Below are 24,449 nucleotides of genomic sequence, written 5' to 3'. Positions count from 1 at the left end.
CGATCCTTCCAACTTCTGTGATTCTGCAGTTCTTCAGGGTGTTTCTCATGAGCAGCTTGCGTTGTGGAGCAGATGGAAATGTAATATTAATCCTCCTCGCTTCAGGGACTTGGAGGACCTTGGTTGGTACAAGTGAAGGGCAGATGGTAGGGTGCTGTAACCAAATGGATCTGCGTAACGCAACAGGTGTGCCTATGAAGTGATCAGTAAATGGACTGCCCAAAGTTGTGTGCTCAGGGTGGCCAAAGTGTAGGCTTGTGTGTACCTGATAGGAATTTCTGGGGTGTTTGTGCAGCCCGTTTGGTCCATAGTAAGATCAGCAGAGCAGATACATTCCTCCGTGGTTTCTCTATGTCCTTCCTGCTGTCACCTGCTGTAAGGCAGAACAATACTTTCTCAGGTTTCCTTGTGTAGCAAATATGGGAAGGAGAGATTCACCAAGAATTAAATGTCTCTGTGAACAGCTTCTAAGACAGTGGTAACAGTTTTTTCTAAGAGGTGGATTTCATCTTCTTAACTTGCAGGGTGTAGTGAATCCCTGCATGTTAGATGTCTTTCACATTACATACTTTCTATTACTTTCTATAAGGGGCCATGCAGTATGGTCACAAGTTTTTGAGTACAGGAGTCTCAAAAGTCCTTTCTTTTCCATTTCTCATGATAGAGGAGAAGCTGTAACTCACCTTAGCTGGTCTTAATCCTCCTGTAGCATTACATGTGGAAGGGCAGTCTGCATACAAATAGAAAACATAAAATGTTATATATATATAAATATGTACATTTTATATACTAATATAGAATAGTTACTTCAGAAATTGCTGGACAATGGCTGCCACTACAGAGAGCGGTGAGGAAAAATGTTTGTTACTCAACACAGTTCTGCTGAAGCTGAGAGCAGCTCAATACATCCTGTTAATAACTGATGGGTGTTACATCAAACAAAGGGAATGTCAAGAAGCTTGTCAAACCTAGTGGTTTCTTTCCTAGAATATCTCTTAATCATGCCACATAATCTCTCTTCAAGCAAGAAAACCACATGCAAATCCCTGTAAATCTCCTCAAAGGTGCAACAGAGAGGAGCTGCAGACATGCACTCTGTGTCTGCGACTGTAAGGGAGCTGCTGGTGGGAAAACAACCTGGCCAGCAGCTTTGGAAAGGCAAGTCTTAATTGCAATGCTACAATGCATTGTCTTTTACCAGCTGAAGGAGGTTGGTTTCCAAGAGCAAGCTGCTGGATAGTTGATAATTGAGTAAAAGAATAAGAAAATAGCTGCTTAAATATCACTAAGACTGTATCAGCTGCAACTGGTGCATTCTGTAGCACTCTGATGGAATAGCTTAGTACCAGATGGGGAAATGTGCTGATGGCATCTCTTTCAATTGCATCTGTCTCCTTTCAGTTTGCAGAAGGAATTTTCCTGCATAATTTAGGTAAGCATCCCAAATCATTTAGAGGCCTCATTTTTGTTTTTTCTCTCCCTCTCCTTCCCCTCTTCTTTTATTTATTTATTTTTTTTTAATAAAAGATCTTACAGTGCCAGTAAAGTACTTGATATCGCAGCACATACTCTTCTCTGGTTCCAATTTAGGAAGCACGCCTCTGTTAGTAAGTTTTTGCAATGCTATGTTGAAAAACATCTTCAAATCTTGGAGACCAGTTAAATACCTGGCACTTCTTTAAGCTACCTGGCTTTCCAGCTCTGCAGCCTGGAGCACTTACCAATGCATTTTTTTCATAATATTCGTGTTTTAATTATCCCCAGTGCTTATGGCAGTCTTTGGAAGTCAGAAGCTGTGAGGTTTGTCTTCAGTGCCCCAGGGCCTATTTCAAGGGTAGGAATAGTTGTGGTGAGGATGGTTGGGTTTATACCCCTATGCTTGATGAGCACAGCAAACATTTAGCAAGAGCAGACCCCTTTGGCTGGGTTTCTTGTGATTTAGGTTATATAGTGTTGCTGTACATCTCCCAGCCGTTCCCTGATGAGGTGTTTCAGAGGGAGTCTATCCAACCTGTACAAACTTTCTAGTTTTTCTTCTGGCATGGGGTTCATCCTGGATAAGGACTGAAAACAGACTCCCCACAACAAGACACCTTCCCTAACCCCAATCTGTTTGTTGACTCTAAGAAAGGTCAGAGGTCTTCAGGTGGCAGCCAACAAAGCCACCCTTGAGGAGCCTTAATTGTTTTTGCCACAAAGAGCAAGAAGGTTTTTATTAGCTGTGATGGCCGCTCAACAGATGATTCATCACACTGGGCTTGGGTCTCCTGCAGCATGTGATAAAGGCATTTTTAATAGCTGCATCGAGCATCTAGTCTGTGTCTCTGGAGAAACCAACAATCATGCATACAACTAAGCTAGTATGACAAAATGAACCATTCTCAGCTCTTTGCAGCGTAATCCTCACACTGACAGTTCCTGTGCTCAGTTCCAAGAGGATACAGAGACTGCAAACCAATAGAAACAATTTGTAAAGCCCAAATCTATCTTTCAAGTCTGCTTTTCCCATGATTTGCTCTAAACCTCCAAAGGGATTGTGTTGAGGCTCCTTGCGTGGAAATGGTGTTTTATTTCTCTGGCAAAACAGAATAGATGGATCACTGCAGTAAGAAACAATTGCTCTGGGACTTAAAAATCCCACAGTGCTGGTATGAGGGGAGACATATGGAAGCAAGTGGGGGATCAGTTAAAAGGGATAATAGAAAGTGCTTTTCCTTTTTTATTTTTGCTCAGCAAGGAATTTGCTGCCACTGGCAGTAGCAATACGGATGTAATGTCAGCGAGTTCAAAGGAGATAGACAAGGTATTACAGTAAGGAGGGGAGGATATATGCTCTACCATCCCCAATTAATGACTGTGAAGGCTGGGAGGGACGTTGAGTGAATGGACTTCAGAGAGTGGCCAGACTTGCATGCTCTCTCTGCAGATTGTTGCAACTTTGAAGAGTCTTTAGGTGAGAAGACTGTGATCTTGGTTTAATTCATGGAAGTTGTCTATGCAGCAGATTTCTCCCAGTCTTCTTCATTCTTTTGTGCTCAGAACTGTTGCTGAAAATGAGGTTTGCACTGTCATGCAAGGAAGTTTACTTTTCATGCTTGGTTGATGGTGGCATATACTTCTTCAAACAATGGACATGCGTTCCTGGTCACTCACGTTCCTATAGCAAAATTATTTAATTCCACACTTTCACATACATAGTCTGTGCTGAACTCCTGTATAATACCAACTCAAGCAGGACTGGTGGTCTGCCTGAGAGTTGAAGGGCTCTGTAGGGGGTCTGGATTGCTAGGTTGATAGGCTGAGTCCAACTGTGTGATATGCAACAAGATGAAATATGGGTGCTACACCAGGGTCACAAAATCTTCATACAGTGATACAGGTGTGGGGAAGAGTGGCTGAAAAGCTGCCTAGCAGAAAGGGACTTGTGGGGGACTGTCCTGTCATACATGGCACTAGCTCCTCAAATACTGTGTTCAGTTCTGAAGAGTATAAAAGAAGGGTATTGAGTTCCTCAAGCGTGTGCAGAGAAGAGCAATGAAGGTGATGAAGGGACTAGAAAAAGAGTGTTATGAGGAGCAGCTGAGGGGCTGAAGCTACTCAGTCTGGAGAAGTGGAGGCTGAGGGGAGACCTCATCACTCTCTACAGCTGTCTCAAAGTACAGTGAAGCAAGGAGGATGTTGGTCTCTTCTCTTGGATGAATGGTGGTAGTATGTGAGGAAATGGCCTCAGGTTGTACAGGGGGAGGTTTAGATTGGTGTGAGGAAGAATTTCTTTGTGTAGATGATGGTCAATCATTGGAATTGGCTGCCTGGGGAAGTAGCTGAGTCACAATCCCTGTAGGTATTTAAGAAATGTGTGGATATGGCATTAAGAGATTTGGTTTAGTGATGGGACTTGGTAGGTCAGGGTGATGGTTGAACTTGGGGATCTTGAAGGTAGTTTCCAACCAAGATGATTCTATCATTCTATTATATTGAACATCCTCCCCTTGTAATGGAAACACAGCAATGGATATGGTTGATATACAAGCCTACAGTAGGCTTCAGTGTTGGGCAGCAATTTTACATCCTTCTACAATTGCTCCTAAACTGTAGAAAAAGTTGATGACTTCCAACTCAAACAAACTGTCCTAGTGGCAGAGCACTGGGCATTTACTGCACCTTGCCTTGGGACTCTGCTGTCCTTGGAGAATTTAGTTCTTTCAATGGTTACTTCTACATAGACACTTCACTCCAGGGGCACAGCAAATGTGCTTCTGTCTGGACAGGGACATGGGGCCTGAATCAGTGATGGCTGCCTTGAACTGTGATGGCTGGTCCAAAGATGTGGAGAAATTTGGTCCAAATGATATTGGGAACCATGCTAATTCTAGGCTGAAGTAAACACTTAAACTGTATATATTGTACCCATGGGGATCTCACTTTGGATCTGCTCTTTTTGTGTGGAATGGCTTATTGATGTAAACAGAGCCTCTTTCTCAATTAATGGCCTTTGTTTCCATGCTGTATTCCTTTAAGATCAATAAAGTATATTAGCATTAATAACTTGGCTTCAATGAGCCAAGCTCTGAAAAATCTGGCTTTTGTTCTTTTTAAAGGAGTTGCAGTCCTGAGAACTAAGATTTTCATGATAAACCCGAAGGAAAATGTATATGATTTGGACTCTGTCCTCATGATGTAATGGCTTTGCAAGCAAATTAAGTGTTTTCTCCCCCCCAAAAATGTTATTCTGTGGCCAAGGGCAGAGAGGTGGAAAGACTGCAACCTACTGAAATATATGTTCCCCGTGTCTCCTTGCACTCTGTGAGCCTTGTGTCTTAAGACATGGGCTTTTCTGAAGGGCAAGCTTGAGCTACTGGGAGGAGAAGGATATAATCAATCTTCATCTCTGAAGTGCTCATGCAGTAAGTGTTTAAGCAAGTGATTAAGCTCATTCTTACTCAGTGAAGCATTTCAGCACATGCTCTGTATACTTTACAGTTAGGAGTGAACTCAGCGCATGCTCAGGAGTGCTGGTAGATCAAGGTCCCTAAGCTTGAATTTCCAAGTGTTCCAATGAAACGTGTCTGTGCCAGATGTCCTGGTGACTTCTCTTGGCTAATGTTGGAGGGACTCCCTGCTGGCTCTCTGCTTTCCCTTCAGAGCAAGACTGTGTGGTGAAACTTGCGTCAAACTGTTCACCTGAACTGGATAGGAGCAGTATCCTGAATCTGGAAGTATTTTAAAAGGAACAGATGCATTTGTTATTTGTTGTATTTGAGGTGACTGAGCTAAAACACTGAGAAACATTTAAGACTGAATGTGCTTGTGCCCTCTAAGCTGTGTTCTACTACATCTCCATAGTTCTTGAATGCCTCCAGGAACACTGACCCCACCTCTTCTCCAGGCAGCCTGTTCCAATACCTCACCAATCTTTCAGAGATTTTTTCTTAATATCCAGTCAACATCCCTTCTTGTGCTTAGCTAATCATATTCAAGTCTCAGTTTTGGGCTCTGGAACTGGCAAAAGAGTAGGGTTTCATGGTTACTCAGTCTGGAGAAGAGAGCCATAAAACACAGAGGAGTTGGTTCTGCTGGGCTTCAAGGGGAGCTATGCTTTGATTGAGCAAACAGTAAAGGCAAGGGAAGGGTTAAAAGCTTGTCTTCTCCTCTCAGACACATTATTTACAGTTGGTTGGTTTCCTTTTGGAAGGGACCACTGTAAAATGAGACGTTCCCAGTGTTTCAGTGGGTAAGACCTGTATCACATTACAGTTTTCTTTCCTTGACTCTTGACTGACACCATTTCCTGAGGTTCTGTTCTCTCAGGCAGGCAAATACAGGAACGAGTAGGAGTCTGCTGAAAATCCAGAGCCTTGGAAGGCAGAAACGCAGTGATGTCCTTTTCTTTCTAGAAGTAAGGTGAGTCCTCTATGCTGTGTCATGCTCTATGTCTCCTAGTGCAGGGCAAGGTCTGGGAAAGGAGTGGGAGTGGAAATCCATCAGGTTTGATAAGAGAGCACTCTGTAAATCCAGTTGGATCAGCTTGCAGAGGATGTGGCACCAAGCACAGGAGCAGCACCTGACTACATCACGCGAGCAGCTGCCTCACCCTGTGGCCAATGAGGTCAAGGGCAGTGCTGGCTATTGACCTGGGTATCCAAATCACTGCTATTGCTTAAGCCACCTTCGTGCCTCCAGGCTACTGCAGACACCATGTTCACTCTGGTGTTTCCTCTACTGCTTTTCTTTTGTTCTTAATTATATAAACTGTGGCTTGTCATTAAAACACAAACACTGTATGAAATGGAATTTCTGTGGTAGTGTTTTCCTAGATGTTCAGTTGCTTGGAAGAAAAGGAATCCATCCCCTTCTTGTTTGCAGCATGCCTGTTTTTTCCCAGGTATCTTCTAAGATTCAACTATGGAACAACACGTATAGTCAACACATTACTGTTTCATGGCACTGTTCAGAACACTCCAAAGCAACTTTGTACCTGTATAGTTCACTGATACCCGCAGCATATTTTTCTGATATCAGGTCTGGGAGGTTTGGATCTAGCTCATCGCACCCAAGGCCCATCACCCATCAGTGCTTCAGCTGAAGATGCTCCTGCAAATGAGGTTTGGTAGCTGTGGATGGGTCTGGATGAGAGGAACACGAGTGCTGTTCAAAGGTTACCTCCTCATGGCTGATAAATGATGGTGCTTGGTGCTTCCAGCTGCCATGGATGGCTCCTGTCTTGTCCTTGTCTCTTCTTCCTAATTACCAGTTCTTTTATAGGTTCCTTGTGAGCTCTGTGATTTTCTCCTGGCCACTGCAGAGGCCTTGGGTGCTACCCAAGGAGAGGAGGTGCTGGGGGAGGGAAGCTCATGGGCAGAGAGAGCCTGGAGCAAGAGGATTGAAAGGGGATCTGCTGGGGAGAGGAGCCAAGCTGTTCCCCATCTCCTACATCCAGATTTTGGACCCTCAGTCATGGTATCTGAGGGCTAAATCCCTGTTACATGATTGCAAGCAAAGAGCTGGGCCCCAAGGATGACCAGAGGGCTGGAGCTGAGTTTGTTCAGCCTAGAGAAGAGGAATCTCCAAGGGGATTTCATTGTGGCTTTCCAGTAACAAAGGGGGAGCTACAGAAAAACTGGGGACCCTCTTTGTCAGGGGTTGTCAGTACAACCTTTGTAATGACAGGACAAGAGGTGGGAAGTGTCCCTGCCCACAGCAGAGATTGGAACCAGAGAATCATTAAGGTTCCTTTCCAACCCAAACCACTCCGAGGTTCTCTGATTTGTCACTGCCCAGCCCTGCTGCTCTGCTGAGGCTCTTTTTGTCTGAGACCAAATGCCACAGGAGCGTCAGGAGGAAGCACACTCAGAAATGTTTATTGTTGTTGTCAAATGATAAGTTTCCTTTCTACCCTGGAGATATTGATCTCTGCTGCGGTCCCCACGGCTTCCTTTTTCCTGTATTGAGCTCTGACACGTCTCTTGAAAGACGATCTTAGCCATGGGAGAGGCTTTCATTGCTGACATTTTATTTCAGGCGTGCGTTTCCTCCATGGTCCAGTTACAAAGACCTACTATGCCCTGGGTGTGTTGCTTAGACATATGGTACTATGGTGCTCTGAGCCTTCCTCTCTTCTTTCCTCTTTCTCAGAAAAGCAAAATTGTTCATCTTTCCTCTTTGGTCCTCTGTCTCTTGTTTGAAGTTGGCCTCTTCTTCAGGCAACCAGTGACAGGATGAAAGGGAATGGCCTTAATTTGCAGCAGAGGAGGTTCAGGTTGGATATTAGGAAACATTTATTCTCAGAAGTGGTGAGGTATTGGCACAGGCTGCCCAGGGAGGTGATGAAATCACTGTCCCTGGAGGTGTTGAAGTACCATGGAGATGTGGCATTGAGGGGCATGGCTTAGTGAGCATGGTGGGGTGGGTTGATGGTTGGACTGGATGACTGGGAATCTTGAAGGTCTTTTTCCAGCCTTAACGATTCTGTGATGCTATGAAGTCATGCAGGGGTGGAGGTGTTCCCTGTGACTTCAGGGCACTTTTGTCTTTGGTCTGAATAAATTCTGTAGATCCATTGCAAATGTACAAACTAGGAAATGGATTTAATGTTTGGAAAATAGTGAGCAGAGAGCTGAGCTTTTCTTTTATTCTGGTGTGTTCTCTCTGCTCTTTTTTCATTTAACAAAAGCATCATAATATGGGCAGGAAAAACAACAGGAAAGACAATAAAATAGACAAAAATAAATCATCATCCCTACAGGATATCAGAGAATCAATGCTTTAGCACAGGGGAAGAAAACAAAAGGCTCTTTGTCCTGCCAAAGAACACATTGATATCAAAATAAAACCCCAAAGATTTGACTGATATGCAGTTACTGGGGGTAGCAAAATGGGAACCATGACGCTGGGCAGAATGTAGCTGGTCCTTGTGTTAAAAAACAATGCCCCTATGTGCTGGCTTCACTCTTGTGCTTGTTGACTGATTCTGCAAGACCACTTTCTTGGTGGTCATGGCTGCATTCAGAAACCACTCACGGTGTGCTGATGAAAAGGCCAATTTTGTGAGTAAACATCCTAATAAGCAGGTCTTGACAGATGGTTTGTTGCTCGAGCCCCACACAAACCTACAGCTTGTGTCAGTGTCTCCACCAGATGTTTCCCCAGAGAGCCTCCCAGCAGCATGCTCAGGAGCTCTCAGCTTTCACAGCATGCCTGGCTGCATCCTGAGGAGGAGCCCCGGTGCTTGCTCAACACATTGCAGAGATTTCTTTGGGAGCAACAGATTCCAGAAACGTGTTTCTCATAGCATTGATAAAATCATGCTCCCAATGGAGCCCGTTGGTGACTAAGAAGGGTAAGCAAAGGAGACTGTGCATAGCAGCTGCTGCTATCACTTGGTTCAGGAGCAGGGGGAAACATCCAGTGCCACGTGAAGCAGAACAAGAAACCTTTAGGTTTCAGTCCTTTTTGTTTTGGTATTATTATCTTGTTTCAGTCATTGAAACATCTGTCCTCCTTTCCCTATGTTTTCTAGCAAATCATAGAAAAAATGATTTAGGCAATGATTCTTATCAACGAGTCTCTTCCTCATTTCCTCTGTTTGTGAGTTTGATGAGCTGGTCTGAGCCCTGGGACCACTCACAGCATCAGAGGTGTACTCTTCCACATAGCAAGTATTTCAATTAAGTTGGTAGAGAAATTTCACTGTTCTGCTGTCTTGGGGAGCTCACGGAACTGTGTTGTAGTTTCTGTCACCTGTCCTTCAAATTAGACAACTCAGATGTGACTGATTTGCAGGGTTTCTGGTGGGCTGTGCAGGGATTCACAGCTCCCTGCTTAAGAGCAACAGGAAGAGAACCGAAGTTCAGTGGCTGCTGTTGTCTACTGCTGCCCTGCTGAGGTTGGCTGTTGGAAATGGGCTTAAAGTGATGGTTCTGGGTGAAATTATACTGAATTCCTTCCAAAACAGTAGAAATTTTGCAGAAGAAATCATGTACCGGTTTGCAGTCTCTAGCAGAAGAGATGATCTCAGGAGCACCAGGCCTCTCAGTTCTCCAACTCTTGTGTTTGCCCCTGAGATGGTCTAATATCTGAGACATCCCAATGAGAGCTGTGGGAGCTCTGAAGTCCCCTCCTGCAAAACAGCTTGTCTGGCAGCAGGCTGCCCTAAGGCCTTGGAAACCTGAATGATGGAGGAACCAGATGGGTGGCCAGGCAGGAAACTCAGCAGGTTTCTGACATCTGGAGCCCCGTGTGAGTTTCATGGGAACCTGGGCAAAATTGACTCACCTTGTTGAGATTTTGCTGAATTGGTGAATTCCTCTGAAATGCAGTTTTGCCTGAAACCTTCCGAGCAGGTGCAGTATCTTCACCTATCTCTTGGAGATGATGACAGTGCTTTCCTCTGCGTTCTGCTGCATGGGTCTTCTGGGAGTCAAGGAAGCACTTGTGTGCTGCTGAGCCCTCTGCCAGCCTCCACGCTCCTGAAGTGGTGTTGAAAAAGGAGGATATGGGAAATTGGCAGAGATGAGTGAAGGGTGCTGGCAGGTTATTCTGGCCCTTAGAAAATCATTGTCTTCTCCTCATTACTCTACACCTCATCTACCAACTCTGTCTTGTCCCGTAGACTATAAATTCTCCATATTAAATTAACTCCCCAAGTTCTCTATTTGTTTTCACAGCCTCTAGCTGAGTTTCCTACGTGCTACCCTAATATAAACAGTAATAAAGACAGCTCTGTCCTGCTGCAAACCACTTCTAAGGATGTTCCTTCTAATTCTCTTCCTTGTTTAGCGTTGTATCATTAAAAGGCATGAGGTGGTTAATTGGAAGCTTACAGCTTTTGTGACTGATGCAAACCAGTGTGTGAGTAATTGCTCGCTGCAGACGCTCAGGTGAACACTTAAAAAGAAAATGCTTTAAGAGACACAGATGGCCCTGAGCAGAAGGCTCCCTGCAAAAGGTCAGAGGGAAAGGTTAGTGATAGGGCTGCCCCGAAGCTGGGAATAAGAACCTAATACCTGGCCAACTGGTGAAGAGCCTGGCTAGACTGCAGCTTTGTTCCCCAAAGGGGGCTGCTGCTGCGGCGGAGCTCCTACATCAAAGCTCTCCTAAAAAAAACACAGCAGAGATCTGTATCACCCAGCCTGTGGCACTGGCGGGAAATGGATTGGTTGACAAGTCAGAGGCCCTTTTTGGGCAGATGGCTGGGTAGGAGTCACTGGCTGCTTGCAAAATCTCTGAACCAGCCTTTAATCTGCGCGTGATACTGTATGTTTTAGTGAGCATCGAGATGTTTATCTCGGCTACATTAGTCACCAGGAGAGTCTGCTCCCAACGTTTCCTCCTCTGTACCTTCACTGCAGGCTTCTTCCCCTGGTTTTGGGGACAGCTGTGGGCTAAAGAGTGTGGGATTCATTGGGCTTTCTGTAATTTTGATGGGGGTCTATTCAGGAACAAGTTGACTTGGTAACACTCTGCAGAACAAATGTAGTGCTATTACTTTGTGTTTGTTGTGGTGGACTTTCAGAGCCTTGCCCAGGAGCCAGTGGTCTGAACACTCTTATCATGCTCCTAAACAAATAGTTCTGTCTTGAAGACCATAAGAATAACAACTACAAAGCAGTGATTCTCCCAACCTGATGTTAAGTGCTTTGCGGTACCAAAGGTAAACAGGATCAATCAGTCATCCTCCTGGGGATGGTCTGATGGCTCTGAGGTCACTTTATCTGCCCCAAGCTGTACAAGCTGACCAAATTGGGGTCTTGCTCTGTATGTGCAGGCTGAAGAGGGCAATGGGTCTAGCAGAGTGCATTAATTAGAAGGAGTCAGTGTAAATATATCTGTTTAGGCAGGCTCTGTAAGAGGATGACACCTGAGTGTGTGAGCTCTGGCCATCTCTGCTCTCCTACAAAGCTGATGTAGAATCATAGAATCATTAAGGTTGGAAGAGACCCTAAAATCATCTAGTCCAACCATCACCACCATGCCCACTAAGCCTTGTCAGTATTTCTGTACTGTATCTGCTGGACTGGCCAAACAACACCTTGATGCTGCTTTTACTTCTGTGCTTTTGTACCTTTTTCTCTTCTTTTGGCTATAACAAAAAAGGGCTTAGCTTAGCAGGGAAACAAAACTCCCAGCAACGCCTGTAGAATGCAGACAGTTTAATAGTCTGAAGTTTTGCTAATCCAGACAGTAACATGAGCTCAGGGTGTTCAGCTGAAGTCCCACTCTAACTTCGCACACCATCCAGTGAGATTTAGAGCCTACCAGGTCATGGGCTGTGCACGCAATTAAAAAGCTCCTTTCCCCAAGGGGTTCACGACACAGAGACAGCATATTATTATCCTCCCAATTGGTTTATTGCAGCAAACTAGGGCACAGAAGTCAGATTATCTGGGGGCACGCTAAGACCATTCATATGCCGTTGAACTTGGAAGAGGCATTTTTTTGTGACATCTGTATTCAATCAATTTGTCGTAAATTCAGAGTGCCAGATCCATTTTCTGGGGCCATTAAAGTACACAGCACTTGAGTGAGGCTGCAGCTGTAATGCAAACGTGGGTATTCAGAGAATGAGCTGTGCTACCTCTCACTATAACTGTAGAGAACAAGAACCTGGTGGCCCTGGTCTTCTGAATACAGCTTCTCTTCCCACTTGAGCCAACTACAAATTGGACTGTCACCCCCAGCTGTGCCATATGCACATTGGCTATACGTGTAATGCTCGGATAGACCTTGGCAGAGAGGAGATTCATTGCTAGGCATTACAGAAGTCTTTGCAAAGCCTCTCTCTGTGTGAAGCAGGCTCCTTCCCCAGCCTACCTCTGAATGTGGCTTTTAGCTCTCCAGCAGCCTGCTGTGGCTGTGGTTCTGACAATATGAGAATGTCGAGAGAAGCCCGGTTCATCCAATTGTGTACAACCACAGCTCATGCTTTTACAGCATATATTCAGTGAAGCAATGCCTTTATCTGCAATACTTAGTCTTTATCTACCATCTTTTCAGTGTAAAGCTTTTTTTGAAACGCAGATTAAGTAATAACAGCGTAGGATAATTGAGTGCATTTTTTCACAGTGACTTAATGATACTTATCTATAGCTACTGAAAAGCAAGGATAACAGTGTGTGAGCACTGTATTATCTTGCTTCTGAAACAGACCAAGTTTGGCATCAGGGCTTAACTAATTGAAATACAGCTCCTTGTACTAAAGCCTGTTTGTTTATAATAAGCCCTAATATGTCTTTCTAATGGACATTGCAATGTCAGAAGCACTGACTGCTGACTCTGCAACCTGTGAGGTAGAAGTGTGCTGAGTGTCACAGCTACACTGGATGCCTCTCCTGTTAGGTGAGGAGAAAACCCATCTTGTTGCTATAAGAGCTGACCTTGGGCATCACTATTTGTGATGTGTGTTAGTTTTTTGATGGCAGGGGAGTTGCAGATCTGAGCCTGCTCTCCATCCTGGCTTTTGTGGGTAATTAGTTGCAGCACTGTTGCGAGCAGACCTTACAAACCCACTGAGCAAGTTGTTTTGTTTGAGGGACATGGCTTAGTGGGTATAGTGATGATGGGTTGACTATTGAATTGATGATCTTAGTGGTCTTCTCCAGCCTTAACGGTTCTATGATTCCATGACTCTATTTGTCTAGGAGAAAAGTGGAACAAAGTGATGGAGGTGAAGCTGGTCTCCCTTTGAAACCTACCAAGCAAGGAGGAAAACATAAATTACAGCTCCCCCTGAATCCTCAAACACGTGAGCCTCTTCCACAGCAGGACAGCCTGCACATCTTCTGGAAAGAACAGAGGATTGATGGTAACACAGTTATTTTTGAAGCGGATTACTGTCCAGCGTGCCATTTTAGTCTGTCTTGCATTTGTTCAGGCTGAACACGATGGTGTGTCTCTGGATAATTTTCCACCTGTCTGTTTTGAATATCAGATGGAAGTGTTTAGCTGGTGAACTGGAATGGTGCCATATTATTTATTTATTTATTTATTTATTTTGCAGGAGCCTTTTCTCTTGAGTTCTGTTGTTTTTGTAACTACTTAGATGGAATTATTCAAGCATGCTCTGGGCTGGCATGGGGTAAGTGCTGAGCAACACGACGGGAATCGGCTCTTCATATGTCAACAAAATTCCATAGTTAATGTCAAGGAACAAGCTACTGCAGCATATTTAACTGTAATTCCACAGGTTCTCAAAGGGCAAGAAGGGTATTTGATGTTGTACGGACATGCAGAATGACCTTGACCCATCAGCACAGTCATTCCAGAAAGTGAAAAAAAAAGTCATTTACACCATTTTGTTGCTGGATTGAGGTGCAGTGTGCATAACTGTGCATGAAAGCTGAGCGTGACTGAAAGCTTCTTCCTCTCTTAAGCATCCTCTAATAGGATGGAAGTAGGATAATTCAGCCAGGTAATGCAGAGCTTTGAAGTTAATGACTCTATTAGGTATTTAGCATATTCATATTGGATACCTTGGATAACTGGAATACTGAATCTAGGATTTCTAATTGACTCAGCTATTACTTCCTTATGCTGCTTGATTGGGGCTGATCACAAGGAAAGAGGTAGTGCCAGCTGCTGTTTTCCCTCATGGAAAACAAACCCGACCATCCCCATTCTCACATGTGGTTGGTATCTCCACAGTGCAGGAATTTGTTAGCTTAAAGCTTCTCTCTAAATGGGTGACAACTCTTCCCTGATAAGCTGTGGCAGCCCTGCGTGTGAGACCTCAGACACCAAATAAACAGTGCTGGCATCAGATAATTCTGTTTAGAATGCCAAAGCCTCAGAAGTGTCCTATCTTTTGAAATGCAGTGGGTTGTTTTTTTTCATGGGTTGTTTACATCTTCCTGCAGTGACTTCATGTCATCTGTTAGCTCTTCACTGTCTATGAAAGATTAAACCACTGATCCTAGAAAGTATGTGCAGGATTTTGTTTCTTTTTTTTCTTAAGCATTTGGGGAATGATTTATCTATAATTCTTCCCCTGCTCCTAAAACTCCTGTTTCGGGTGCTGATGGGCAAAACAAAACTTGTAACCACTACGGATGTAGCACCAGCAGCGTGTTCCAAAGGAACCACTGAGGTTGATGGGATAATGTTGGGAAAAGGCAAGGACATTCTGGAGCTCACTGTGCAAAGCTGTATGTCCACTGGCCTTAAAGCATTCTGGAGAATTCTACTTTCTCCCTTTAAAACACAGGGTGTAAATTGTTGTTATAAAGATCACAGCCTCTGAGGTAAGACCTGTTATTTGGACTGGGAGCTTCCAATACTTTGGAAGCTGTGAGCAAACAAGACCAAAGCTGGTTGTGTGATATCACTGAGTATGTCAAGTGCAGAAGGGAAAGCACCAAAAAAGCTGAGGGCTTTGAAACTGTTTATCTTCGTTTCTTGCATGGCCCCTGTTATCACAGCATCGCAGCACCTCCTGGATGGTAGGATGTTTATCTTCTTACCAACACCCTCACAGGGTTCCTATCCCTATTTTAGTTAGGAGACCCCTGTGCAGGCGCTGACTGATATGCCCAATGGCACTTGGGGTTTCTGTGGCAGATCAAGGAATGAAGCTCAGCTTTCCCATGCCCCAGGCTAATTCCTTAGCCCTGTGGGATCCTCCAGAATGGCTTAGCAATGCACAGCAGCATGTGGAATTAATGCTCCGATGCTGTATGAGGGAGCCCATCCTTGAGTCTTATGTTGGCATTTGAGTCCTGGCATTTAGAAACAAGTTGCTGCTCTGTGGTAGGGAGCTGAAGTTGGCCCTGGGGTGAGCAGAATTCATCTACCTGGGGCAAAACTTATTATTCTGGGTATAGTACTGTGATGGGCAGACTGTGCTGCTTTGGAGACCAGCTCTACATAATACCGTGTGTGCAGACCAATTGGGACATCAGATTCTTTCATCACCCTGGATCAAAGGAAGAACTCCTTGTTCCAGCAGGTCACTGGATTACAACAAATCACAGAATCATAGGAGGTGGAAGGGATTTCAAGGGATCATCTTGCCCAGCCCTCTTAGTGGGTTCTCCTGTGCAGTCTGCCCTTGTGAAGGCACTACACTGGGATGCTGTTTTGCATTAGTTCCCTTCCAAAATGAGTCTGGCAGTTTCAACCTTTGAGCTGCTGGTTGCCCATTAGTTGCCCCACGTTCTCACCCCTCTTTTTACCATCTTCTCCACCTCCTGATCCATGCTCTTCCCATTACTATCACTGCATAATACCCTTGTCCTAACAAAGTGCTTTAGAATCAAAAATAATGCAGAGGGGAATGAATAACAGGAGAGAGCTGAATATTTACTGTGTCCAGGTTACTACTTAATAACTGCCTGCTTCATTCTTTGATAACATTTGAACTATCTGAAATTGCAGCATATAATACGTGCTACTAAATAGTGCCATGCCCATAACTTAATTGCAGTAGTCCATTGGGGACTGTTTCAAAATGTCAGCATTTCTCAGCAGTTCTTAGCACGAGTATTGAGAAAACCCAGCGTTTCAGATGCTGCTGGGTCTGCTGGATGCTGAAATGGTGTCAGCATGATTTCTCTTACTCTGTACCAGCACCCAAAGCCCCTTTTTGGGTGAGGCCAGAGTTATATTGTAGAAATGAACAGGCAATTTGATCAAAAGGGTATATGAGCACAGAAGGCAACAATCTCTGCTGGCTGCCTTCCTGCTCCATGCTCTGTTCCTGGTGGTTTTGCTGAACAGGCGAACTGTCAGTCTGTAATGCCATCAGTTCCTCCAAACCTTGGTTTCTGAGGGCTTGCTCTCCTGTGCACACTCAGCAAGTCTCCAATAGGAGCAAAAAGCCTCTTCCCTTGTCACTGTAGGGCAGCAACCCATCGCAAAGTCCTCATCTAAGGAGATCCAAGATGAGTGTCTCATTTGCATGTCTAACAAAGCTTTGGGTAATCACCAAGAGGACGCTGGACTCAGTTAAAAGACCTGGAAAGAGGCATCTGTGCTCGGCGAACCCTTGATCTGCCTCAGATTTGAGTCCGTCTTGCAAAAGGATTCTGCATCTTCGCTGCACATCTGGAAATTCCAGATTTTTGTGGAAGGCATTGGGTTCCGGAGCTGGGAGGTCTGGGACAACCTACTGCTTGTTTTTTCAAGCACTCTTCTGTAGCAAAAATAATACCAGGAGTGGAAGGCCTTCTCTAGGCAGCCAAGCAGAGGGGAGGAAGGACTGGGGTCTGCTCACACAGCAGAGCTTGCCAAGGGAGATCTCGAGTCCAGATCTGGCTGGTTGCAGCAGTTTTGTTATGGCATTATGCAAAGGCCTTTGAAGATTTCCTCTTGGCAGAGCCTGCCGCGTCATCACAGAGGTAGAGCAGGGAATGATCTAAATCTTGTTAGGCATTGTGAAGCAGTCAGAACAGCTGGCTGCAAAATTAGCCCCTCAACAAAGAAGGAAGCGAGGGGGTTGTAAGCCTGAAAAAGTAGGGGTGGTGCTGTTAGTGATATGGGACATGGTGCAGCAGGGGGCTGGGGCAGGTTGGCTCTGGCTTGAGATGTGAATGAAAGCAATTTAAGGTGAGTTAAGGTATTCAGGAAAAGGGGAAATGAGCACAATATATGGAACAACTCCTTTTTCTGAAGTTCCATGATGTTCACCTAAATACACAATGATATTCATGTCCTCCTGATTCCCCTTTTTATAATCTCACAAACCAAGGGGATGGCTTTGCTTTACCAGGTGTTGCATATTGTCGATAGCTGATGGTGGTCTCCCAAGGTGACTGCCCACACCTGGGGCTGGTCATGCTTGTGTTCACATTCTGTGCTTGTGTTCCTGCCATTTCCCCTTACTGTGGGGTGTCACATCCTCAGGGCCCCCCAGCTTCTCTGTCCACATTTGCTCCTCCTATGTCTCTAATGAGGCAAATGTCAAAGCTCAGCAAAGGAAATCTGTTGAGTTCTGGGAATTGCTGGTGGGAGAAACCTCACGGGTGGCTAAAAATGTTTCAGAATCCCCCTTCTTACTTTTGATTTACATCTCGTCTGTGCAGAATAGGTAGTGTTCCTTGGAAACAGCAACACTTATTCCAACCTGAACCTCCCCTAGCACAAGCTCTAATCCTATCACTGTTACCTGGGAGAAGAGGCTGACCCCCACCTTGCTTTAAAAAGCCAAGCCTCCAGCATGGGCTTTGATTTGATTCTAGCTCCAGGTGATCCCAATGATTGGGAACTAGAGGAGGGCAGATGTAGGTTTGTTACAAGGTGGTTTGCCTGAGAGACACTTCAAAATCATCAAAGCAGACAATTTACTCTGCTGATGGAATGAGCTGAGCTGATGGTGTCACCTGGATTACAGAATCATATAATCATTAAGACTGGAAAAGCCCTCTAAGACCGTCTAGTCCAGCTGTCTATTTACCATCAATGTTGCCCACTAAACCACATCCGAAGGTACTACATCTATCCTTTCCTTAAACACCTCTGGAGAAGATGACTCCACCACCTTGGCAGCCTGTGCCAATGCCTGATCACTCTTTTGGAGAAGAAATTCTTCCTAACATCCAACTCAAATGTGGCTGGGTGGAACAGAAGGTACCCAGGTGGCGGATTCACCATCCCTGGAGGTGAGTGGTCCCAATGCGGCACTGAGTGACATGGTCAGTGGGCATGGTGGGGGTGAGCAGGGGTTGGGCTTGGTGATCTTAGTGGCCTTTTCCAACCTCAGTTATTCTATGATTCTATGATTCTGTGCTCCTACGATTCTGTGATTTTATGACTCTATGAACATGCCGTAGCCTTGGCAGTGCAGGACCTTAATAATTATTGCCAAGCGCTCATGCAGCATGTTCTTTTTGTAATCAAACCTTGGGCTGCTTTTATCTACCATTCCCTAGGAATAATCATAGGTTGGTATTTAAGTGGTACGGATTTGGTTCTGGGCTGGTGCCTCATCCTGAGCTATTGCTGATGCTGTGGATTCGCTGCATGCACACCACAGGGGTGTAATCGGCTGCTCTTTGTGGCAGGCTGGCAGCTCTTGCTTGTGCCAGGTGCTCTCTTTTTAACAAGAGTGTGTATTTTGTTGCTTTCATTTTTTTAAAGAAGAATGACTAAATTAGCTCATAACCTCTATTAATTCCTTTGAATGCTCTTATAGACGATTCTTGTTGTCTGACCCTAGTTAAGGCCATTTCTAGAAAACGCTTTCTGTGACTTTGTGTGCACAGCTGAAAGGAATGCAGCTTTCCCCTAATTATATACTGCTAATGCAGGAGGAGACATTTCGAGTTCTGCTTCTGAAGCTATTTCCTTTGAGTGCTGATGAGGCAGCGATAGCAATAACCTCTGAGACCATTTTGCAAAGGAGAGACAAGGCAGAAACAAATACAGTTTCTTCACTTGAAGCCATGCATAGACTGTAGCAGCAATTGAGCCATCAGTAAGTCACTGGGGATAATACATTTAAACTGCTCTGTATTTTAATAAGATTGCACTGATTCAGCCAGACTTTGGCTGGCCTTTTCAAAGCCAGTGCCATGTGGTGGTCAGTGGTTTAGCAGTGCCTATGCAGGGAAACAAAGAACTGAAATTTCATGTGTTTAAACAGAAGAACCTCCAGTGTTATTTTTTTATTTGCATTTTGCTGCTTTGGATATATACAGAAATGATCCCAGAACAAGCAAGTCACACTCCCCAATCAGCTCTGCCTATCTGATTTTCCTACAGCCTTTGTTCTCTGTTCTTTAATTTTATTTAGATCTCCTGTCAGGAGTGCAAAGGCATTTCTTACTGTCTGTGCAGCAAACACAATGAATTTCTTACAGAAGTCAGTTCAATTGTCAATACCATTTATTACAGTATTAGTTAAGGCGCTGTGAATAAATCCGAAGGATTAACATTATCTCTTGGGTAGAATAGAGGAGCAGAACATTATATTGCTCACGTATCACTGATGCTCAGTAATTTTTTCAGCCTTTCATTTGTAGAAATTTTACCGGGTTGCCTAAAATGGTGCTTTTTTTCACATGAGTTTAAAGTGGTAATGCCATTTTTGCCATTTAGTCATTAAAAAAAGGAAACTGTTTAAATCACCGCTATATATTTTCTTATAGATAAGTATTTCTCCATTTAAATATACTCAGGTTGCTGTGTCAATGCATTTAATGGCATCTTGAACTGAATGTTTCATTCACGATTTACTCTGTCCAAAACAGACAGAAGTGGAAAAAATATATACGAATTTAAAGGATAATCCTCCTTTAACTCAAAGTGAAGGGCATCCATGTGGACGTGTACCAAACCTCAGCTGACCTGTGGCAACTGGTGCTCATTAGAGACCAGTAACATCACTGCATGTGCAGACCCTCAGCGGTGAATACGGGATGAGATGGTACCCCCTGATCAGAGAGGTTAGGAGGTGACCTGATTGCCATCTTGGAACACCTGTGTAAGGGAGACATTTCTAATAGGAGGCAGTGCTTCATTCTAGCAGGAAAGATTGCGATGGAAACAGGCTTAATTAGAGCTGGAGGACTGAAGAAGGAAAGCAGCTAACCTTGCAACAGCCCTTCAAGGACAAGTTGGATTTTTCATCCTCTGGATGTTGAGTCTGCATATTTTCCAGAGGATGGGTCATAGCTCAGTCAGGAGCTATGGGCTGGAGGCAGGGACTGGGTTATGCACTGTGCAGAAGGTCAAGAGAGGCAGCTGTGAGGTCTCTCTGGGCCCCCAAAGCGTACTAATTCCAGCAAGAATTATTGCTCATTCACCATGACTGGCCTTGAACGTGGGGCAAATGTTAATTGCCAACTGATGCATGTCAAAGACTCGTTATAAATGAAAAAAAGAAGATAACAGTGTTGCCTTATGGGTCATTTATCATGTGGCATATGATGCCAAAGTCTTATTCATGAATCTCTATCAAGTTAGAGCGTACCTTTGGGGTTCAACCATGGTGGGACTTGGAAGACCCTTCCATGTTTTCTTCATGTGGGTGTTTATTTTTCCACAACTCAACATGAAGTAGAATCACAGAATGGTTTGAGCTGGAAGGGACCCTTAAAGGCCATCTGGCTTAAATCCCTTCAATGAGCAGGGACACCCACAGCTCCATCAGTGCTCAGAGCCCCATCCAGCCTGACCGTGGGTGTCTGCAGGGATGGGGCATCCACCACCTCTCTGGGCAACCTGTGCCAGTGCTCCACCAACCTTACGGTAAAAAGCCTCTTCCTTATATCCAAAGCACTCACCTGGGACAGATGCCAACTGGTCGTGGACCACAGCTCAAACCATTTGCAACTTTTACACCCCCAGAGCTCCTGCAAGTTCCCAGAAATGTATTTTTGGGTCTTCTGATTTTGAGCAGCCCTGAAGCTGGGCAGTTTGTATGGAATCTGGCTTTAATATGCATAATCCCCACAGTACAATTCAGTGATATTTCAGTCCCTACAAGAGTGACATGAATGGCACACAAAATGTGCTCATTTCTTTAGACTGCCATTTAAAAATAGCTTGTCGTTAGGACTGTGTCCAAAAAACACAGGATTTAAAAATAACTCTGTGCTAATGAGAGCGAATTGGCAGTAGCAGTGCTATAGGTTAGAGCCCGAGCGTCTTTGTCCCATCTCCAGCGACCAGCAGCAGCAGACGCGGTTCTGCCTGTCCCACATTGTTTTCCCTTTGGCTTGGAAAGCCCAAAAGTCTCTGGCGAAATCTTTAAAAGCTGCTTCTGTTAATGGCCCTGAAAACCTCCACCCCAGCAAAACCCCCAGGCTGGGGCTCTTGAAGACCCACATTGCATCTGTGGACAAGGCTTTTTCTTCCTAAGGGGGTCCTGCTGTGTGTGGAAATATGAAAGATGCCCTCGAAGAGAAACAAACCCTTCAGGTTGCAGTAGAGACTGAGTGGGGCTGAAAATGAATTTCAGCTTTCAACTTTGACGCTGTCTCCTTGATTGACTTGCCAGTTTTAATACTGTAAATGGAGGGATTGCGTGTAATGCATTCATGCCGTCCTTGTCTGGAATGAAGCAGGAACATAATTTATGGGGATATTCTCATCTCAGCCTTTGAGGAATTAGCTTCAATTAACTCTGTTGGGAATTGCATGTGTCGGGTGTCAGAAAGCCATCAAGTTTTCTTTAGAAATGCCTGCTGCTGCACACATTTCATTCTTTGGCTGTCTGAAGGGTTTTAGCAGTGGATAAGGATTCAAAGCTTGCGAAACACAGATCTGGGTGACCAAGTTTCACAGGGTTAATACAGAGCAGGGATGATGGACAGGGCTGCAGCCCGTTAGGATTTATAGCCCTCCAGTAAGAGCAGGAGAGCTTTGGGGGAGGGTCGAGCAGCTCCTGAACCAGAGTGCAGAATGAACAAACAAGCAGGAGACAGGCTGTAAAACAAGATCTCTCTGGATAAATCTTACTGACACCCATGAGAATAAGAAGGGACATTGACTTCGGGCACCATTTTGAAACTGAGACTCCTCAGCACTCAGTTTCTGTGCTTGTGGGGACAGAATCAGGCAGAGATGTCTGATGCTTCGTGAAAGCCAAAAATCCCCCCCTGCCCCTTGATCAACACTTCATTATCAGCTGCCACCCCCTGATCAGGCACTGGCCTCGTTTTGTGAGTGCAAACTGTTTCCCAGAGATGCGCTCACACCTAAAGGGCCAATTCTCCATCCCCAGCTTATCCTGAGGATTAAAAACCCAACCAAGCTCCATCTGAGCAAATCCAAACCAGGAATCATAATCAGTTCTGTTGCTGAAAGTGCATTAATAAGACACAAGAGAGAGCGTGGCTTTTTTCCAGCAGTTCCAACAATCACAGCTCATTTGGGCGAGGGATTTTTCTGCTGCTGTGTATTGACACAAAGGAGCACTTAGCTTGATAATGCCTCCTGGCTGCTGCCACGATGCGAACATTAAGAACAAATTAAGGTGTAAGATTAAACTCTGGATGTTGCTACCTGTTCACGGTGAGGTAGCAGTTGCTTCTTTAGCTTTTTCACACCAAAATATTGGCTGTCAACACTCAGGAGTTGAAAAATAAAATTGAGCTCCTACCTATTACAGAAAACAATTAGGACGTGAGGTCTCTTCTTTAGTATTTCTTCTATGGTGTTTCTAATCTGCCTTTTAATCTGACGTGGTGTGCAGTAGGACTGGCTACAGTCCTCATGAATCCAGCTGGTCGGGGTGACTTGCTCACAGAGCTGGTTGAAAGCAGTGCAGACACAGCAGCTCGCATAAATTGAATGCCAGCTTGACTTTTGTCATGGCTGCAGAAATCCTGAGGCTGAGAATGGTGTCAGCATGGGGATTGTCATGTACCGGGTCTCTGCTGCCTGGGCTGGGTGGTCTCAGTGTATTTGCCACATGGAATCCCACTTAGGATGGCAGTGGCACAGTGTGGTCTTATAGTACTTGATGGGAGTTTATAAGCAGGAGGGAGACTGGCTCTTTACACAGTCTGATAGTGATAGGACAAGAGGGAATGGCTTTATAAGGGCAGATTTATGTTAGATGTAAGAAATAATTTTTTACTCAGAGGATGGTGAGGTTCTGGTACTGCTGCCCAGAGCTGTGGGTGCCCCATTACCAACCTAAGCCATTTTGTCATTAATAGTTGCAGGAGGATGAGTGATTGAGATGAAAGAAGTATCTTCTGGTTACAGAGAGTGCTGGTGGCAGAGCTGGTCCAACACCCTGCCTCCATAAATGATGTCAGCACTATGTGCAGCATAGTCAGACCTATAGAACTGGGAGGATCAGGGAGAAACAAGCAACATAACAAAGCTAGGCTTGCTTTGGATATACTTCAGCTAAGTAAACACAGCTAAAACTAATCTGCTCTTTAGTGAGACGGGGAAGCTGCAAAAAACATGGTGAAGCTTTGATGGCTGGCCATATGAAGGATGAGATCTAAGGATACGACAGAACAACTGCTGGGTGATGGGCTGGGTTGTACTTGCTCAGTGCTGGGGAGAATATGGCTGCAAATCCATTGGCTTTCTGACCCTTCCAGGTGGCACCTTGTCCCCTTCTTGGCACCTGCCTACAACACGGTGGTGATGAGTGGCAGGAATTTGGAGAATAGCACCGGCAGCGTGTTGTGTTGGAGAGGATGATTTATGTGGCAATGCTGACAAGGAGATGTGTGCATAGCTTAGCTAAGCACCAGTCTGATATTGGAGGAGAGGAGGGGAGAGATTAGGTAAGAGCATGCAGTCATTTGAAAGCCTGAAGTGCTGGTGAGGAAGGAAGAATATTTTAGTTGTTGGGAGTGGTAATGAGGGAAACAATGGCATGGCAACCAAAAAAGAAAAGTGCAATGAGGACATCTGATACGGTGTTTAATGGCTTTCCAAAGGGAATGAGTGAAATTCCATATACACAAAATCTGAACATTACACTGCAAATGTGGTATCAGGAACTGTCCGGGGATGAGGATGGAGAGAAATTTAGAAGCTTCCTCCACTCTGCTTTGAAAATTACCCTGCACCATCTGCCCTACCCAGCAGTACCAGAGGGCTGGTTGTTCTTAGCAGCCCTGACAGCATGGAGTGAAACATCTTCCTTCCAAAGATATGGGGGGACTTAAGAAGAGATCTCCTCCAGGTGAGCAGCACAGCATTAACCCCTCAGTTCCATGAGTTTCCCATGGCTGAGCTCGAGCACTCATGACTTCAGCTCCCTGGTGACACAGTGCCCAGACAAAATGATCTTTAATCCCAAACTTCATTCAGAAAGGAACGTTCTGCTCACTAATGGATGAGAAGCACTGCAAATGCTACCAGCCACACAGTAGCTCCGCGTTCCTCCTGATTCACCCCGAGATACAGATTTGCTGAGGCTACTGGAAACGATTGGGAAATGCAGGAAATGTATTAGCATGTGGCTAGGCAGCAGCTTAGCAAATCTTGCCAAAATCTCTCTGGCTGCCTGCGCTTTTTCTCTGCTTTTAATGTCCTTTCATCTT

At 44.8% G+C, this 24,449-nt stretch overlaps 1 protein-coding gene across 1 annotated transcript in view; it reads left to right on the top strand.

Annotated features, from left to right (window-relative positions):
- Window positions 1-4,272: 4,272 nt before the first annotated feature.
- The window catches only part of LOC146760845 (uncharacterized), a 56,252-nt gene continuing 36,075 nt past the window's right edge, over window positions 4,273-24,449 (top strand). The window contains exons 1-3 of the mRNA XM_085549829.1: window positions 4,273-4,379; window positions 5,794-5,901; window positions 13,137-13,300. Coding sequence (XP_085405955.1) covers window positions 4,273-4,379; window positions 5,794-5,901; window positions 13,137-13,300 — 379 coding nt within the window. The remainder of the gene's footprint in view (window positions 4,380-5,793; window positions 5,902-13,136; window positions 13,301-24,449) is intronic.

This window comes from Coturnix japonica, chromosome 5, assembly GCF_054131305.1.
Source record: "Coturnix japonica strain WE chromosome 5, WE-NBRP24, whole genome shotgun sequence".
NCBI classification, from domain to species: domain Eukaryota; kingdom Metazoa; phylum Chordata; class Aves; order Galliformes; family Phasianidae; genus Coturnix; species Coturnix japonica.
This window is presented reverse-complemented; position numbering and strand designations above follow the sequence as displayed.